This window comes from Sapajus apella, unplaced genomic scaffold, assembly GCF_009761245.1.
Source record: "Sapajus apella isolate SASKATOON/1434 unplaced genomic scaffold, GSC_monkey_1.0 scaffold18, whole genome shotgun sequence".
NCBI classification, from domain to species: domain Eukaryota; kingdom Metazoa; phylum Chordata; class Mammalia; order Primates; family Cebidae; genus Sapajus; species Sapajus apella.
The window spans coordinates 27,925,532-27,946,657 of NW_022436958.1; the positions used below are offsets into that span (position 1 = coordinate 27,925,532).

Sequence of the window (21,126 nt, forward strand, 5' to 3'; positions counted from 1 at the left end):
ATTGAAAATAGTTTTTATTTTCATTAACAGGTTGTGGGTAGTTTCTTTTAGTAGATAAGCTATTATCACATTTCTTAACATTAAAAAATAGTATAGTTGAAATTTAGAGCACAAATCATTCTTTCTGACCTCCAATTTATTTCATATTTCGTGTTTGAGAATTCTAATGTTGCTATATAGTAAATAACAGCAGACAGATGATTTAAATATGCATATTTGAAGAAAATATTATAGTAATTAAAAAATCACAAAGGAACACACCAAGTCATTTTTTTTTCTAAGGTTTAATTTTAACTAATGAATTTTAAATGATGAATGTAAAGTCAATCCAAGTCTTTGCTTATTTGCAATGCACAAATTATTTTTTGTAACTTGCTGGTAAAATACATTCTTTTCACATAGTAACATATTGACCCTTATTTATGGTCTTTTATTATTTTTCTTGAGTCCTTTTCCTTCAATACCTTAATAAGTCACTTCTGGTTTGACTAAAGAGCAATCCTAGCACAATAATGTTTCAACTTGCAAGGAAGAACACCCTTATTGAGTTGATAGAACTCTACCAGCTGGATTAGGTCTGTAAATCTTGTGTGGCCATCATCTAGTGTGTGGAACATTTCACCATCATCTTCTACCTGCAGAAGGAAAAGCAACACATTAGTAAAGAGGTTAAATTACCCAGAAGGAAAATCATATTCCATTGCAAACGATCTCCATATGTCAAAATTGCCAAGTTTATAAAACTGAAAGACAGTGAAAAGAATGTTATGACGTATCTGTTTTTTGTAACATCACTTGTATTTAAAAGAAATATCATCTGATCTCTAGATAAGCTTTGCTACTCTACTTCATCTAGTTCTAATTCTCCCAACATTCTGTTAGTTAAGACAGTATTACTATTTTGAATCAATGTAAGAAATCTACAATGTTCAGAGTAAAAGTAAGTAGAATATTTTCATGCTCCTACTTAGAGAAATTAATTTCTTTTTCTAAATGTTGTCATTTAGCCACAAAAATGAATATATACGTAACTTTACCAGTAGATTTATTCTGAATCAATCACATATTATGCTAATCGAATGTCATTTTGTCAGTTGTCTGTTTTTTTAATCAGTGAAGTCTTCCGGCACGAAACAATTCATACTTGCTGGGGACACTGATCACAAAATCAGAGAAGTAAGGAGGATACTTTAAATAGCCTTTGGATTATTCCAAAAAGAGGCAATTCAAAAGGACATACTAGTAATTAAGCAATATGACATAATACCTTTCCAAAAACACTGAATCTTCATTCCACACCATTCAGTTCCAATATACCATACATATCACATACATACACATATGCACACCCACACAGACACACTGCAACAGAGGCAACAGGAATCCCAAAGCAAGTTGTGCCACAGAGAAGCCAAGTCACAGGACTTTAAAAAACGTGTTCAGAATGCTTTAAATCTTCACCAGTTCCATAGCATCTCTGTTTCTAGCCATAGTCATTAAAAACAAAACAAAAGAAAAGAAAAAAATTTCTTTGAGAGAAGAGAGGAGAAAGGGCTTTAAAATAATGTTTCCTAAAGAGCCGTTAGTAGAATTCAGGAGAAAGAAGCTTTAGTGGCCTTTTAACAATAGGTGGCATGGGGTCTATACAATATTGCTAAATCATATTTCATAGAAAAAGGAAAATTTAATTTTTACAATTCCTGTATTTCTTATATTAATTCAGGCTCATAAAATCATTTCTGCCAAAGTTAACTCTAGTCAAAGCACAAGCTCCCAAATTATATTTAATAAAAGGAGCAAAAGAAAACCAAAGTTTCCAAAAGCTTATGCATTAAGATCATTTCTAATATACGAATGTGAAATCACGAATTACTTACTGGTATAATTTGAAAGTGCTTTATTTTTTGTCCATGACTCATTGACAGTACAAAAGTTTTCGGGTTACTCTGACTATCCCGTACCAAGAAAACTCTAAAGAGAAAGAAGGAATTTCAATATGTTTCTATATTTACTCTTGGATTTCATAGAATTAGAGTATTAACAAACTCAAGAAGTGTATGCATAAATGTAGCCAGGAACTCCTTTACTATGTATTCAATGGGTGGGATTATCCAACTTGGCAATCAATATGGTACAACATAATCTGTACTATAAAGCTGTCATCAGTGCTGATGTAATTTTAATAGGTTAAATTCACAACCCATTTGACAGATTGTTTGATCACAGTAAACAATGCACTGTTATGTCGGCTTCAACAATTAGTGCTATGTTCTCTTTGCATTGGGAAATTGGGTATTCACATGTAACTATTTTGTCCAATGATTAAGGCATTTGCATATTATTATTTTACCATCTGGGTCATGTTAGGCCCTGAAAGAAGATAAGAATTTAGAATAATTTGTTTTCTCTTTGAGACAGGGTTTTGGTCTGTTGCCCAGGCTGGAGTGCAGTGGTGCCATCTCAGCTCACTGCAACCTCACCTCTTGGGTTCAAGCAATTCTCCCACCTCAGCCTACCAGGTAGTTGGGACTACAGGCATGTGCCACCATATCCAGCTAGTTTTTGCATTTTTAGTAGAGATGGGTTTTACTATGTTGGCCAGGCTGGTTTCAAACTCCAGACCTCAAGTGATCTGCCTGCCTCAGCCTCCCAGAGTGCTGGTATTATAGGCATGAGCTACTACACCTGGCCTGAAATTTGATTTTATTATAACCTCCCCTTCTATACTGGATGCCCTTTCTTTTAATTCTCATTTCAATTGCTACATAAACAATAGCAAGAAATAAATGAATATATTCTTTTAAAAAAATCTTGAAATCATTTATTAAATGTGTAAGCAAATGCTTTAAGTAAAAGAAACATCCAAACACCACATACTTTAATCTTGAAGAATGCAGCAGAAAAGCCTCTATAATGTCAGGCTAGAAAAACAAGACATGGCCTCTAATAGCCTAAGAGAAAAATGCTGCCAGAAGTGGATTCTTATTTACTGGCAGTGCAGTGCAAAACCAGTTTTGTATTAATTGTTGGCAAACACACTGTGTAAATGATCCCCACTGGTGAATCCAATATGAATCTCACTGTGCCTGGGCAAAGAGGCAGCCAAATTTAAAGCATCACAGATGTCTGACGAGGTTATCCATTTCATTTTCGCTGTGTGAGATTCCGACATTACATCACAGGGAAATGGGACAAAAGGGCGTTTCACTGGTAAATCAAGCTGCAAGGCTCTCCCCATTCCTAAGTAGATCAGCACTGCCACCTAGTGGATCGCCTGGCACCATCACATCTTTCCAAAAGAATACCAAAAATACTAAAAATAAGATATTTCATTTTTTATACAATCATTTCATTCACTTTATAAAAACTCAGTCAGAAATAAAGAAAACTATAATTCTTTAAAACATTTTAATGATTCTTTGAGATTCATTTATTTTCTTGCTTTCATCAAATTGTAATTCTACTGATTGTTCAAATTTGTATCCAAAAAGGCTGTACTTCATGCAAAGAAGCATATTAAAATATCTTATTTACAATCTGGGGAAATGCTGACTCACTATTAATAATCTTCCATGTGAAGATGCATTTTTATCCAAATGTCAGTATTAAATCACCTTGAAGTCTTGTCATCAGCGTAAGCCAACTTTTGAAGATAAAAGATCCCATCACCACTTGTTTAAATTGATAGTGATTTCACTTCTCATCTAAACCACAATACAACCTCCTTCATTTGTACTGAACTTGAGAAGGGAATTTAGCCAGTATTATAGAATGTATCTGAAACACTGAGTAATTTGAGAAAAATAAAATTCTTCACACTATAAATCTTTCATATTTTATATTTCTCTTTCGTTACCATGGTACCCCACTAAAAGACAACATGAGAAGCAGTTGAAAAGTCCTCTTTTCATAGGTTTATATTACTTTAAAATGTTAAAATTTGGAGAAAAGACAATAGGGATGTAAATAGAAAAAATAATAAGTGTTCAAAACATATACGAAACAGGTTTTTACTTAATACACATTGCATCATACCTTAAAAAATACAACGTGACATAATGTCATAATATAAACCATACTTTGAATTAATAATAATTATATGTTCAAATAAAAATATTGACACTTAAAAACAAGTTCATTTTTCCCCCATCAATTGATATCTGAGATGCTATAATCAGCAATCATGAGTCATATTAGTGATCACTGGTTAAGAACAAGATCTTCTGTTCTGTTATTTGTTCATTTATATACAAATACCAGGCACATACTATGTACCAGGTATTATATAGATACTGTTAGAATACAATGACAACCTCACATATAGGACAAAGTCACTTCTGTTTTATGATAAGCCCAAATCAAGAACCCTTTGTGAGTATGAAATAAATAATTACTACTTATAGGAGAAATCCACATCACAAGTACTCAAAATTAAAAATACCAAACTTACCCATCCACAAGTCCTTGCTGAATAATCAATCGCTGAGCCTCATCTCTAGAAATTTTGTGGTGAAACCATGGCTGGGACCGGTGAATAGCTAAAGAAATAAGATGGAGATGATAGCAATTTCATTGCATGTCCTTTCCATGTCTATCTGTCTACTCAGTGGCAGTGACTACGAACAGACATACCCATGTTTGTGGCAGAGCTCTGTGAAGAGGCAGTGGGGCTACCGTGAGAGCCCAGACGTAAACATCCTTTTTTCTGAGCAAGGAAGGAGAAAACAAATCTCAAGTTTTTAGGTGGAACAAACTGAAGTCATAAATATTTTGAAGAATGTGAAGCTATTTCTACCCTCCAAGCGAGTCCTTCTTCAACTGCAACTGAAAGGGCTTCAGTGGGATTTTCTATAACTCTGCTTTTCTGGCCTGAGAAGTCCATTGCTACCAGGGAATTCTCTGATATACTTCTCTGGAAAACAAACAAACAAACAAAACAACCACACACACACACACACACACACAAATATTTGAGCCATGAAAATATTCTTTGAAAGTTATCTTTCAGTGTTTTTCTGGCAGTACCCTTCCATTCTAGAAGGTGGTACCCACAGTGGCTAGCAGAAAATTTAAAGTGAAAATACATATTCAAGATACAATGGTGCTATAAAATATTTTTGCTAAATAAGATAAATAGTAATTTGTTAAGGTAACTGAAGAGTTGAATAAACAGATTAAAACCTTTTAAAGTATGTCTTTCTTCTAAAACAAACTTATCTTTTCATATTCTCTAGTATAATGGGAAAACTTCCATTTAGAAAGGAATAGCCTTTCCTATGGTTAAAAAGATACATTGTTTCTGAATTCATCTCTCCATTAAGCTTTGAGATCTATCAGTCATCAATTAACTGTCAAACCCATCTACTTATGAAGCAACTATTTTTTAAGATTCAAGATACACAAAAGCCATAACTAAGATCGACATACATCTCTTTATAAATACTACTCATTTTTAATGAGTTTTATAACGGACCTATCTAGAATATATATTTTAAAAGTTTATTACATCGACCTTCATCTCACATAGAAAATAAAATTTAGTGAAAGAATAATGCAGAGAACCCCATAATGTTAAAATTTCCCTGATTTAATATATGAACACATTTTCATCTTGTGAGAATACACATGGCCACATAAAGGCTGCAAAAATCAGGCTGAATAAGAACTGATAGAAGGCAACTTTAAACAGACTTAATTTAAACAAGTAATAAAGTCATTGTTTTTGCTAATTACTATTTGTTATTTATATTCTTTAAGTTGAAAGTAAAATATTCAAAACTTGGATATTATTTTTCTTTTCTATTTTCTTGGGACTCTACTTTACAACCATCTCTTAACAAGTATGCCATCCCACAACAAGTTATGATTCCTAAGAAAGACCATTACCAAAATCTCTAGTCAAGAGTCCCACTCAGTTCATACAACATGAAGAAGGAATTAAAATTCTCCAAAATAAACAAAATAAAAACACCCATGGAAAATAACAGTTGTTTTCTACTAATTAATAGAAGAGCAAAACTCAAAGTGGAGTTCCAATAGTAAACTGCTAGTCAGACTGCATCTGGGTCCCCCTGGCTTCAAAGCATTTTATCTCTCTCTATGCGGACTCAGCTATACCTGGCTTGGTTGCACAGACTATAGTCAAATGTGGGCTTCTAACAGAACGTCATCCACAAAAGAAAGTTGGGGTCCTTTATCATTGCGTCACATATCCCACTTTATTAGCATTTGCAATTTTTCTCTTCAAACTATGCTGTGGTGCCCTACAATCTTATTATGGTTCATCTATATTTCTAGAGATCTGGCATGCAATATTGCATTCATTAGAGGAGCCTTTATAACTGACAGCTGCTCTTTCCACAGATGCTGTCTCTGTAATCTGTATTTTCTGTCACACCTTTGTTTGCCCTTCTCACCCCATGATCTTCTGTGCAGGGCTGTAGGCCAGTTGGATATACTTGTGCTTTGCTGACCTTAATGGAAAGCATCCACCTGCCCAGACCACAGAGTAAGTAGCCTCAATGATAATAGCTTTATTCTTGCACTCTCTCTCCCTTTACATGCCAAGGTAAGTTCTGTAATCTCAACTCCCTGGCAACATAAAAATGCTATTACTTAAGAAAAAAAACAAAAACATAATCAGTTGTCCTATATTTCTCCCTCTAATATAACAGGCCAGGAAGTAAAACAAGATCCTGTGTTCCCTATTTACTTGACATGCATAGAAGATGACACTACACATAAGGAACGTTTTCATGTGCCACATTAACTAGGCTATGGGAAAACACAGGACTATAGCAAATGTTTTCTACTAAATGGCAGGGGGTAGATGAAAAATTAATAGTCTACCATTGGTGGACAAAGAAATGGAGGTAAAGCAGAGTCTGACATACTCAAAAGGTCATTTTCAGCTCAATTGCTTTCACATAGAAAAGCAATGTTGATAACAATCAGAATTGGTTATATTTCTCCAACACTTGTCCCCTTTTCTAGCTCTTTCTTCTTAGGAGAGGAACAGAGAAAACCCTAAAAAATGGGTCCATGATTTTAATGGCATTACTTTCTTTTTTATGAAAAAAATAGGCCTGGGTATATCCTGGATTATCCAGCCCACACTTTGAGTTCACATCTACTCATTCTTAGTGAGGTTGCGCATAAAATGGTTTTTCAGGCTGTTTGGCTAGGTGACAGCCAGTATCATCCCATTTGAAGGATCCAGGTAAACTTACACTGTCACCATTAGCAAGACAGCACAGAATTTCTTCAGATATTATTCTCTCATTTGCTTTATACAGAGCTACAGAACATCAGAAATGTAATGGTCTCTAGGGATTATACAACCATCTCCCTCATTTTACACTGCAGGATACCAGTGACTTGACCAAAGTCATAGAGGCATCGTATGATAAAAGCAGTAACAGATATGTCTGGTGTAGGGTTCTTTTGTGTTCCATAGTGTGGGAGATACAGTGAAGAAACTGCAGTTTAGAGTGTCTATTCTCCGGTCAAAAGTGAAGAACAAAAAGAGCTTGAGTAGACTCCCCTTCCCCAACCCTCTGTCCTCTCACTCCAGCCAGGGCAATGTTAATAAATACTCCTTTAAATCATCCTTTGTTGGCCCTAAAAAGGACCAAATGTATTTGGCTTGCTGAAATGTCTGTTGCTGATTGATTCTCAATTAAAAGGCTAATGGGGTGGCTGTCACATGCTATATATAGCTAAGATGTTCATTGTGGTTTGAGGATGTTTTTTTCTCATTTCCCTTCTCAAAATCTATGCCTGAAAAAGTTAGGAAAAGAAAAAAAAAGTATTTTCCCTTTAAAAATATACTAAAGTTTTATACTAAAATGTATACTAAAAACTTATGTGTTAATTGCTGAAAATAGTCCCTGGATGAAAAGCAACAAAGGCTGGCGAGGGGTACTGGCATCTTTTAGGTCCCTGATTCTTCCCAAATGATCTGGAAAAGTGAGATTTTGTACAGACACCAAAGACAACACAACTACTTCCCAAAACTTCTAAGTTTCCTTCACGGAAATTCAGAATATTGGAGATGTAATTCTCATATGCTACTGTGTCTGATTATGAGAACTGCCAAGCAAGATAGGTCCTTACCACACAGGTATCTGCATCCTACACCCCCTATTCCCAACCAAACTCACTCAGGGAGTATCTCTTCCTTTACATGACTCTGAACAAGGAAAGCCACACTAACTAAACTGTCATCCACATTTTGATCAATGGCAGCATCACTTTCAATGGAAAAAGGCAGGAGTAATACCATACACATATGCTGACAGTGACGAGACTAGGAAGAACTTTGTTTATAACCGTTTTTCCTTTGACTAAGAGGACACTAAACAATAATTGCCTCCAAACACTTGGCTGCTATTAACATATTCATCCTAATAACTTTGGACGCTAAAATAAATTTGGAGGAATATAAGAAAGGATTAATATAATAAAAGTAATTATTCTTTTTATAGACATACGGATTGAAAGATAAGGGTAAGCTGACAAACTGTAAAAATATTCACCTTAACATGATTGTTTTTATAAAACTTCACTGTGTTCCTTAGTTTCTTATTTTGGGGCTTAAGAATAATATGATACAAAGATGAAAAGTTATTCTTCCATAACTTAAAGTGATGTAACTACAAAATAGGATTTATTTTTCTATCTAGTCTATCAGACTTCATAATCAACATTATTTCATGCTTCATTCCTAGAACTGAGCATTTCATCTACTACATTACGTGAGGGGTAAATGCACCTTCCCTGGTCACATCCATGAAGAGCACATTTTTAACCTAAGTGAAAATGTAGATTTTAAAAAAATGCACATTAACTGATTTGTAACACATGTGCATACATCTGAATTCCTAATATACTCAATCTTAAGGAGTGCAGCAAAAATAGCAGAACATAAACCTGAAGTTCACAAATACATTTCTTATGTTAATGCACACGAAATTAAAATTAGATCCTAAAGAAGGAAAAAGATGTGTCTGTGTGTGTCTGCAAATAAATATCCAAGTTACATTTAGTATAAGTCTGAAAAGCAGTGCCAGAGTTAATGTAACACACGACCTATATTTTGGCTTGCAGTTTTTGGGTTTCCTGGAAAGTAGTCTGCTTTTAAAGGACCTGGAACGTAAAAAATTACTGTTAGAAAGCCAGAATGCAAAAGAGCTCACATGTGTATACTGTAGTTTTTAAAATACCAAATCATTGCCGTCTTTATACTAGAATGTGACAATCCTAGAATCAGTATTAAAATAAAAAAATGAAACGACAATGAAACGCAGTAATTAACAAAACATAATCTACAATGCCAAGGAATATGTCCCATAAATTATATTTTTAAGATCTAGTCTTCAAATGTTGTAATGCCACAGAAAGACACATAATTCTTTCAAATATTTAAAACTTTAACACACACTATTATGTATTTTATTAAATACGTGACACTGAGATGATTTTATCACATAGGTTGAAAGCAAAGAAATCCAAGAATAAAACATTCAGTGTAACATTATACTAGAATGGTGCCAAAGAGTTACTTTCCTTAACCAACAGAAAATAATACATATTATTCTAAGATACTGTTACGTAGTGTTATTTAAATTAATGTAATGTTAATGCAAAGTAAAATACAGGCTCAAAAATTTGGTGCTTACCATAGGTGATACACTCTGCGAACTGCAGCCACTTCTACCTTGATATGGATGCATATAGTTCTGGTACAGCTGGATGCCATACTGCAGAATAAATAAAACACATTCCCACCACTTTTACTACTCTTATATTTTATGAAAATCAACACTTTCATCAATTATACAATATAAACGTAAAAAGAATTAAAGCAAACAAGTGAGGCAAACAAAAATTTGAAAGATAAACTTTTAGTGCCCCACAATAATACATTTAAAAAGAAAACTGAAATCTTTCACTTGGACCTACAACTTAAGGTCCAGCTCACCAGTACAAAGGTCTGGAGCTGACATTTCTACTCAGTATTCTTAGCACCAAATTATACCACAGCTCTCTGGAGTGATCCACTGCCTCATGATAAAAAAGCTCACTTGGAAAGGGTGATGTGCTTTCTGGTACAAAGATTCCAAAAACGTCACACACATCCTAAGAAACACTGTGCAAAATTTATTATAACTTTCAGATGAATGACTAATGATTTACTTTCCCTCTTTGGTAAATCCATAAGGATGGCCCTATGTTGAAAATTATTGACAATATAGCATCCTCATATAAAAACTCTTATGCCATTGGTTAATTTTTTACTTCAAATTCAGGGAAACCAAAATAGTGGGAAATCAAGCTGATTTCAAATAAAAGGTTTCAAGGTAAAATATAAGTGGTAGAAGATAAGAATTTCACGGTCTTCACTTTAAGGAGGCAGCATCATACGGATTAGACTGGCAGGACAGAATTGGAAAACAGGTCTGGATTATAACTGGATTATTAGTATAAAAAAACAGTAAGAATGCCAACTGCCAAGACCAAACTTGTCCTGGAGGTTTCTATATCGGAATTTGGAAGCTAACCCCTTTAGGTTTAAGCCACTTGTTAAAAAGAAAAGAAAAGAAAACAATGGAATAAGCCAGCCCCCTTTCCCCTATATTCTGCAATTCTGTCCATTTCATATAGCCATAATGAACTTAAATGTCAGGTTCTATATAAAAGAGATGAAATAGACACCATGGAATCAAATCTTACCTGAAGGATACATTCCATTTAAACATTCCAACAGAGCTGTTTTTCTACTAAAGACTATTTCCTTAAAAGCAATTCTAGCAAAATGGATATGTTTGGTAATTAGGTAAAAAAAAAAAAAAGAAAAATCAGAGGGGATCTAGAGGAGTCACTGTTTTCAAGATTTTGCTTTTAACATGAATACAAACCCACACTCATTTAAAATTCTCTGTGTTGACTTCTTTATCCAATTATTTCCCAACTTCTAAAAATTATTTCTTAATTTAAGGTTTGATTGACATTAATGGGACCTAATGAAATTTATTTCAAATCAACTCTCACCCTACAATAGCTTTAAAAAGAAGGCCGAGGAGCTTAATTCCTAGTCAAATTCATTTTGGAGAATATATAATAACCTCAAACCAACACTTTTACAAGAAACACGCTGCTTGGCCACCTTTTATTTATCTACATTGAAAAGCCTACTAATAAATCTGTTATCTTCAAAGATGTATTGTACCTGGTACCTGCAGTGTGAGGTAGTTGCCTCTGTGCTGCTGGAGGTCTTTAGTAGGCATTTAACTCTGGACAAGGGGTGGGGCGGGGGTCACCTTAACATTTCCCCATCCTATGGAGGGGCAGATAAGGGACCAAAATATGTTAGAGAGGACCTAGCAGAGATCTAATTGAAGGGAAGGAAAAGAGGCAGCATGCAACTAGGACATTACACATGAGAAAATCTACCATTTTCTAATTCTCAGATACTCTACAATTCTATATGTAATTAGAATTTCTCCAAAGAGAAAAAGAGAATCTCCATCTGATCCATAAGAAGAGTTTACATATATATAAAAGGACATAAAAATGAAACAAGTGGCCAAATTATTGGTGGAAGGCTGTATCTAACAAGTGGCATGTGATGAAAAAAGAGGGCACTCCAAGTTTGTCAAGAAAATATCTCCCTGTTCGTCCCCACTAAGTACAATGATAAACTCTGGAAATAACAAAATAGACAACAAAAGAAAACGAAGTAGGTGTTTGAGACACTTCTACCATCAGCTGAGCCCAGCTGCACCAGCCAGGAGATCCAACAGCAGAAGCCCTGCTGACAAGAAATTGCCAGCAAAGCCAACTCAGTCCACCATTAAATGCCACAAATGTGTCTGCGTTGTGAGACCTGGAGCAAGTCCTGGCTTCCTGTGATCTCAATATTTTATAATGTAAAATAGATCATATCATATCTCTTTCCTCTTTGGGTTCTCATGGGCTCCAGATAAAGGGCCTCACAGATGCCTCCTACCCTCTTCAGCCTCAACTGGAAAAAGCTTTGCCATTATTGAAATGAACAAGGAACATGGATATGGTAGATAGAATAATGGTCCCCCAAAGATGTCCACATCCTAATCTTCAGAGCCTATGTTAAGCTACATGGCAAAAGGGTATTAAGGTTGTCAATCAGCTGATTGTGAGGTGGGGTGATGATCCTGAATTATCCATGTGGGCCCAGTGTAATCACAAGTGGGAGGAGAGACAGAGAGGCAGAACCAAGGAGATGGCAGTGTGAGAAATACTTGGTGTGACAGTGTTGGCTTTGAAGATGTTGAAAGGGCCCCCAGGCAAGACGTCTGGATGGATTTTAAAGGCTGCCAAAAAAATAAGGTAACTGGATTCTCCTCTAGAGCCATCAGTAAGAAATGCAGCTCTGCTAACACCTTGATTTAATCCAGTAGGATTCATTTCAGGCTTCTGAACTAAAGAACAATAAATTTAAATGTTGTTTTAAGTCACAACCCTGGTGATAATTTGTTACAGCAGTCATAGGAAACCAACACAATTAAGAATCTTTGAACTGGAAATCTGTGACTTGAAAGATGCCTTAAGAACAGTAAGATGAGAAAAAAGTAGTGAGAAGGGGACATTCTTTCAGAAACTAAGCATCATGGAAATGAAAGGATTAAAGAAAGTTGTTAGTGTATTTCACCCATTTTTAGATGTGCATTTCAAAATTTTATATCTATAAACTCAATTGCATCCTATTCTCTGTAACATCTTATATTCACTATGGACCTAATGATTTGTCATTGCCTAAAACCTTTGGTGGGATTAAGAAATCACCAGCATCAAATCTTCCAGAAGCAGTATCAGTGGCTAGAATCCCAGCTCCATGCCACATCCTGTGGAAAATATAAGTGTCTGTGACTCTGAGATGAAAATGATTCAGAAAAGCCAGGGTTAGAATATGAAGAAGTTTTAAAGATACTTCAATTAATGTATTCTACTTATATATTTTATTTTATATATATGTGTGTATATACTTAATGCATATATGTGTATGTGTAAAATATATTTATGGCTGCATGTATAGATGTGTTCGTGCAAACAAAAGTGATTACATTATAAAAAATAGGTTTAAATAAAACTAATTATTTGAATAAATAAAACAAAAACTATAAGTGATATGAAAGCATCATGTTATTTTATTGACATCATTTTTTTTCTTTCTAGCTCTAATAAAAATAAGAATGTATCCTGGTAAAAACCAATGGCTTCTTAGATTAAGTGAAATGCTGATTAAAGGAAGTGGGCTTACCATCTGCTTCTGGGTTGGGTGTCAAACTTTAAGCCCGAGGTAGAAGGGATGAAGATGGGTTAACAAGTTTGAAGAACATCCCCTTTACAGCCTAACCTGATCCAGTCTTGGAAAACAGAGAAAACCAAAAACCACAAGATATTTATTTTCTCTACCAAAACTTTTGATGGAGTAGAGCCTTCCAAAGAGTACCAGCCTTTTTATCTGTAAAATTGGAGGGCTATACAAAGTTAGTAGTTCTTATTCAGACAGACATGTGGGACTCTAAATCAGAATCCCTAAGGATGGGGTGGGAACCACATGCAAATAGGGAAAGCTTTTCAGGCGATTTTAACAGCAGAATATTTGAGAAACAAACAAGCCTCTCATAAAGAAGTAAACATGGTGGCTATCTGCCAAACAGCAAAAGAATGTAAATTTCACAGTTAAACAAAAAGCGTCATTTAAATCATTTTTTTAAAACTTCTTCCAATATCACTTTATAACTGCTAGAATGACCATTATTAAGAACAAGAACAAAAAAAAAGTAATAACAAGTGTTGACAAGTATATGAAGAAATTGGAACTCTCATACATTACTTGTGGAAATGGAAAATGGTTCAGCCACTGTGGAAAACATTTTGGCAATGTCTCAAAAAATTAAACATAGAATTACCATATAACAAGCAATTTCATTACTACATGTATTCCCCCAAAATTGAAAACCTGTACTCGAACAAATACCTATACACATATTCATATCACACTATTCATAATAGCCAAAGGTAGAAACAACCTAAATGTCCATCAATGAAAAAATGGAAAAATTGTTTATCCAACATACAGATAGGTATAGATAGATACACAATGGAATAATAGTACACAGCCATAAAAGGAATAAAGAGCTAATAACGCTTCAATGTTGGTGAACCACAAAGCATTATGCTAAGCAAAAGGCAGAAGCAAAAGGTCACATACTATATGATTCTATTTATATGAAATAGCTATAACAGGTAAATCCACACAGACAGAGGCAAATTGGTGATTGCTAGGGCCTGGGAGTAAGTGCTTAATGGGTGTGGAGTTTGCTTTTAAGGTGATTAAAATGCTTTGGAACCGAATGCACTAAATGCCACTGAATTATTTACATTAACAATAGTTTGATTAATTATATATTTTGTGAATTTTACCTCAGTTAAGAAATTACAAGAATACAAAATAAAACTTTCTTCTAAACCCGCTATGACAATAATTCTGATTATGACTATTCTGTCCTTCTTTACTCTGATCTCTCTTAAGTAGGATGCTAGGAAAATGATAACAGAGAGCAGAAGAGGTAAAAATGGCAAAGGCAGAAGAATAAAAGCACAACTAGAAAATACGCAAACTGCAAATCTATTGAAAAATTTACTGTATCCCCTTCTTCAGGGTAAATGAAATGGAGGAACCTAAAGACTTCACAATGCTCCAACTGTTCTGATTTTCATTTCTAACTATATTGAAAAGCTAGTTTTGGTCACACATTGTTAATAATCTAAATCTTCCTGTGGTAAGAAAAGGAATATATATATATACAAAATAAACATATAATATGCATAATCAACATATTAGCAAATTACATTAGTGCCTAGGCATAAATTATAAAGAGTATCTTAGAATATGTTAATGCTTCTATTTTAAATCAAAATTTTAATAGTAACAATAAATTTTGTATTTTGTCGGCTTCAGCAGCAGTGATACTAACTAATGTGGATAGGCACATTTGGATTGTATCTTTTCAACAACAACAAACATTTTTGAATTTCTTCCCTAATTGTATCTACCAAACCAGTATCTTTGAAAAGAAATCATTGATAATTGTTATAAATATGAATTTTAAGTTTTGCTCCATTTACTGGCAAACAGTTTTCAAAAACAAATGTGTGTTCTATACATTCTGGAAGAAATCAGTTCTGCTTTTATATCCTATGTGGATCTACTTTTACAATATTGTTACTTATTATAAAATTGTTCAGCAGCAACAAATTATGCTTACGGAAGTTGTAACTTCTACTTAGCACAAGAGTAGTTGTTTAAAAAATATATTCAAGTAAAATTGTATAATAATTTGAGTCATGCTTATTAAACTAGAAAGCAATTTATATAACACAAATAGAACACAAAACAGTTACATTAAACATCTCAAGGGTGGGCACATCTTAAAATACACTTTACCTTGGATCACAGGCAATGTTTTAAGAATGCAGACTAAGTCATGTATAGGAGATATTTCATTCAGTTATACTGGCTATGTAATACCTTCACAAAATAAAAATCAGAACATTTCTAGAAATGGAATACCTACTCCACATACAAAAAAGAAATATATTAGGTTATTCCACTCTGAAAATGTTTATCATTTAGAATGTTAAAAACATACATATTTGGTGGTTTTCTTTTTTCTCATACAGCCACGCAGTGAGACTTCATGTTTTGAAATACTGATATTTTCTAACTTTTTATAGTACTCACAGCATTTAATAGAAATTCGTGCCTCCGGCGAGATTACCTTAAGCAATCTAATCGCGGTCACCCAGCACGTCCTACTCTGCTCTTCTTCTGCACAGAGCATTTTCAGGTCTCGGGGCCCTCCCGCTTTGTTAGGCTAGAAGGCCACAGCACATTGTTTATCGTTAATGCATATCTTGAAGGTAACACCTGTTGAAATAAAAGCCACTAAAATTCTCTTATATATAAGAGAAAGCTGTCTCTTTTTAAAAGAAATTAAAAGAAACTCAAGCTTACCTAAAAGGCTGAGGCTTGCTTTATTCATCTATCAAAATATTAAGCCTGTACCTTAAAGCAGAATCCATAGTTAGTTGGTGCTCCATGTTTTTTTTTGCCTGCCGGTGACACATAAATATCACTATTGCCAAATTCGGTGAAAAACTGCAAATGCCGCGGTTCCTTAAAAAAAGTATTGAAATGGATACATATTTTTGCATTATCTTTTTTGTGTGTTTTAATTATATAATTTATTCCTTGGGCAAAAACTTATGCCTAACAGAATTTCAGTATGATGCCACAAAAATAAAAGAAGAAAAACAAATATAAGTTACTATATCTTTAACCAGGAGCTGCATACAATTTTATTTAATTTGGGAAGTGACACTTTTGTTTATAATGTAACTTCCAATAATAAAAATAAATTTCTGTTTTAAACTTCCGTTTCTCTTTAACCAGCATTTCAAGGAATCTGAGAGAGAAAAATATGTTAACAAAGATTGGCTTTAGGAAATGTATTGCTTATCTAGATTTCAAATAATGGTAGCTCAACAAAAGGGAGAAGGTTGGTTCGAGCTTCCGTAGCAGTTAGAGAAGAAGAAAAAGAACAAGACAATGATTCCTGCTTCATTCACACACAATATCCCTCGCATTTGTGTACAGCACAACACACCACAGGAAGCGGCAACTGCAGGAATCTCTAACTTTATGAAAAGAAAGGAAGTCTGTACAGATAGAGGAGTTCAGGGAAATTAGCTGGCAGTAGAATGTTTCTGATTTTCAAGGCAAAGTGAAATCATGAACAGCTATTTCTTCTCTGGGAGATCCATGAGATTTAAAACTGGTCATGGGAAATCAGTAGGTCGTATTATTTTGTGATAGGTTAATAACTTGGAGAAGTGCTTAATTCTGAGGTTGAATGTATAATCAAAACTGACCAAAACGCATTTGTTCTCTAAAACCTTGCTGCCAGTAGTGTGGTCTCAGACCAGCAGCATCAGTATCACCTGGGAGCTTGTTAGAAATGCAAACTTTCAGGGCTCATCCCAGACCTACTGAATCAATATCTACATTTTAACAAGATCCCAGGTGATTCATAAGCACTAAAATTTGAGAAGGAGTGTTAAAAAAACAATAAAAATATTAAAAACACCCCACAGAAGAATATTGAGCAAAACAGGCAACCCTATTCAAATCCGAAAACCAAAAGCCTTTCATTGTCACTTACTGGTGTTATTCCACCGCTGATAACTGGTAGAGCAAGAGTCTCTCTGTATATCACTGTTCTTAAGCATTTTAATCTAATGAATGACTGTAGTTTCTAGCGAGAATAAGACAGAAAATTGTTTTAAAAAGACCCAGCGTAGGGCTCTTGGAACGAGGTAGGAGGAAGGTACACATATTACCATGCTTTTTAAAATCTTATTCCTTGATAGAAACGAATTTGCTGGTAAAAATGTCTGAAGATAAAATAAAACCATCCCTGTCCACTAATGCTGTAGAACTCAGTATAGTTCAGTTATTCAAATGAGAGTAAAAGGTAGCTTGAGGAACACTGGAAGAAGAAGCATGATGAGTTTTTCTCTTGATTGATTTTTGTTCCGTTACTGCAGACTTGCTAAGGCTAATGGCACTATAAGGCTATGAAGCTGTATTGGCGCGGTTAGCAAAATGTAAGTATGTGTACATTTGTACATCTCCCTGTGTGTATGGGCATGGGGAGGTGGAGAGAAGGGTACTTAGAGATTTCTCTGTAAATATATTCATGAGCACATATCTTTAAGGTTTGCAGAAGTGGTTAACTAACTTTAGAACTAAAACCAATCAAGTCCTCCTCGTAGAAAAGGATAGAAAATGGTTTATTTAATAGGTAGAATTGCCATATAAGACATTAGGAGGGACAGACCAAGACGCCTGTACAGGCTCTACCTACCATCCCCCCAGCAGGAACACTGAATGTCATATCTATACCAAAAAAAGCACCTTCCTAAGGTTTTAGAGGTTTCAGAGGGGAGCCCACTACCATGAAGAGTGAGTCTCAGTCCTGGTACATTCACCACAAGATAACTTAGGTCCTTAGACCTTAAATGAACATCAGCAGTCCCTGGCAGTTCTCCCTGGGAGCCTTCATGTCACTGAAATCAGCAGACATAGGTAAGAAAAACAGTCTTAAACTCTTAGCACCTCCCCTCCCCTGTTCCTCAGCAGGAGAGAGAATCTGTACACTTGGGAGGGGGTGAGCACAGTAACTGTGAGACTTTGCATTGAACTCAGAGCTGCCCTCACAGTACAAAGCAAAACCGGACTGAATTCAGCTGACACCTACCCACAGAAGGAGGATTTAAACCAGCCCTAACCAGAGGAGAACTGCCCATCCCAGCAGTTGGAATTCGAGTCTAGTAAGCCTCCCAACTGCAGACTAAACTGCCCTGGGCCCTAAACAGACATGAAAGGCAATCTAGGCTGCAAGGACTGCAACTCCTAGCCAAGTCCTAGCGATGAGCTAGGCTTGGAAGCAACACACTTGGAGGGCACATTAGCTAGTGAGACAACAGCTGGGGTGGCTAAGGGATTGCTTGCATCACCCTTCCCACAAACCCAAGCAGTACAGCTTATGGCTCCAAAAAGACATCCTTTCCTTCCACTTCAGGAGAGGAGAGGGGAAAGGGGAAAGAAGATTCTGTCTTACATCTTGGATACCAGCTTAACCACAGTAGGACAGGGCACGTGTCAGAGTTGTGAAGCCCCCTGTTGAGGGACATGTAATTTACCCTGCTCCCATGATTCCCTTGTAGAAGATACTTTTAGTTTGTAATTAGTGGTAGGCAGGTAACAGCTGCCTACTTGGTATATTCTTGAGTTATGTGTATATGTAGAACACCTGTGTATTAATGAGAACCACCTATCAAAGAGTAAATAAATACATGGATGAAAATCTGCTCGGGGCCTTCAGTCCTGGAGAGCTGTAAGCCCTACAGGCTCTCAGACTGTTGGTCCCCAGTTAGATCCACTCTGTTGCACTATCTGGGTGTCTGCCTCTCAATACCTTTAGCCCACCTGAGTGGGAGTCTCCCAACTGAGCTGGTTCTCAGTAGCCCTCATTCAGAAAGTAGCCCCCAGATAACATCGTTAGACACACCCTGAGCCAGAAGGGAACTCACTGCCTTGAAGGGAAAAACCTAGTCCTGGCAGAATTCATCACCTGCTGACTAAGAGACCTTGGGCCCTGAATAACCAGCAGTGATACACAGGTAGTATGCCATGGGACTTGGATGAGACTCTAAGATACGCTGGCTTCAGGTGAAACCCAGTACATTTCCAGTTGTAGTGACTATGGTGAAAGATTCCTTCTGCTTGAGAAAAACACAGGAGACTTTGCCTTGTATGTTCGATTCCAGCTTGGCCACAGAAGGGTAGAGCACCACGGTGGTTCTAAGGGGTCCCTAGTTCTGGGTCTTGGCTCTTGGATGACATTTCTAGACCTGCTCTGGGTCGGAGGGGAGCCAACTACCATGAAGGGTGAGTCCCAGACCTGATGCATTCACCACAAGATGACTGAAAAGCCCTTGGGCCTTAGATGAACATCAGTAGTCCCTGGCAGTACTCCTTGGAGACTTGTAGTAATAGTGGCCATGGGGTGAGGCTCCTCTGCCAGTGGAAAGTCAGGGGAAGAGTGGGAAGGACTGTGTCTCATGGTTTGAGTGCCAGCTAAGCCACAGTAGAATGGAACAACAGATAGATTTCCAAGTGTTTTTTTTTTGTTTTGTTTTGTTTTGCTTTGTTTTGTTTGTTTGTTTTTAGATGGAGATTCGCTCTTGTTGCCCAGACTGGAGTGCAATGATCTTGGCTCACTGCAAGCTCTGCCTCCCAGGTTCAAGTGATTCTCTTGCCTAAGCCTCCTAAGTGACTGGGATTATAGCCTTGCACCACCACACCTGGCTAATCTTTGTATTTTTAGTGGAAAAAGGGGATTCACCATGTTGGCCAGGCTGGTCTCAAACTACTGACCTCAGGTGATCCCCATGCCTCGGCCTCCCAAATTGCTAGCATTACAGTCATAAGCCACCACACCTGGTCAATTTCCATGGTTTTTGACTATAGTCTCTGGCTTTCAGATGGCATCCCTTGACCAACCCAGGGACTGGGGGATCTTGCTGCCCTGAGGGAAGGACACAAGCCTGGCAGGATTCACTACATGCTTACTGTAGAGACCCAGGGCCTTGAGAAAACATAGATGGTAGCCAGGTGGTGGTTACAACAGGCCCTAGGGGAGACCCAGTGCTGTTCTGGCTTTGGGTCTGACCTCATGCAGTCCCAGTGGGTGGTGCCCATGGGGGTTCTTGTGTTATCTCAGTCCTAGCTCCAGGCATCTCAGCACAAAGAGAGACTCCATTTGTTTGGGAGAGAGTAAAGGAAGAGAACAAGTGTCTCTGCCATGTAATCCAGGGAATTCTTCTGGATCTTATCCAAAATCACCAAAGTGGTACCTCTACAGATCTGTAAGAACCACAGTTAGTACACTTGGGCTGCCTCCCAATACATATGTAGCTTAGATCACAACACTCAAGACTTTTTGAATACCTGGAAAGACATCCCAAGAAGGTACAAACAGTCCCAGACCGAGGAGACTATAATAAACATCTAACTCTTAAATACCCAGACACCAGCTACCATCCGTAAGCATCAGGACGATTCAAGAAAACATGACCTCACCAAAAGACTAAATAAGGCACCAGGAAACAATCCAGGAGAAACCAATCCAGAGACATGTGATCTTGCAGACAGAGAATTCAAAATACTTGTTTTGAGGAAACTCAAAGAAATTCAAGATAACACGATGAAGGAATTCAGAATGCTATCAGAAAAATTTAACAATAAGACTGAAATACTTAAAATGAATCAAGCAAAAATTCTAGAGTTGAAAAATGCAACTGACATATTGAAGAATGCATCGGAGTCACTTAACAGAATTGATCAAGCTGAAGAACTAGTGAGCTTAAAGGCAGACTATTTGAAAATACACAGTCAAGGCCGGGCACAGTGGTTCACGCCTATAATCCCAGCACCATGGGAGGCCGAGGTAT

The 21,126-nt window shown here is 36.3% G+C and overlaps 1 protein-coding gene across 3 annotated transcripts in view; it reads right to left on the reverse strand.

Moving 5' to 3' along the window:
* Positions 1 to 265: 265 nt before the first annotated feature.
* Positions 266 to 21,126, reverse strand: part of GRB14 (growth factor receptor bound protein 14) — a 125,165-nt gene continuing 104,304 nt past the window's right edge. For 2 of the 3 annotated variants that reach the window (XM_032286577.1, XM_032286579.1), the window contains 8 exons: positions 16,115 to 16,225; positions 15,828 to 15,923; positions 9,681 to 9,761; positions 4,796 to 4,912; positions 4,633 to 4,705; positions 4,451 to 4,538; positions 1,878 to 1,971; positions 266 to 635 (listed from right to left, as the gene is read on the reverse strand). In XM_032286577.1, the coding sequence (XP_032142468.1) occupies positions 489 to 635; positions 1,878 to 1,971; positions 4,451 to 4,538; positions 4,633 to 4,705; positions 4,796 to 4,912; positions 9,681 to 9,761; positions 15,828 to 15,923; positions 16,115 to 16,225 (807 nt within the window). In that variant the 3' untranslated portion in view covers positions 266 to 488. The remainder of the gene's footprint in view (positions 636 to 1,877; positions 1,972 to 4,450; positions 4,539 to 4,632; positions 4,706 to 4,795; positions 4,913 to 9,680; positions 9,762 to 15,827; positions 15,924 to 16,114; positions 16,226 to 21,126) is intronic. The other variant, XM_032286578.1, reaches the window with a different exon arrangement.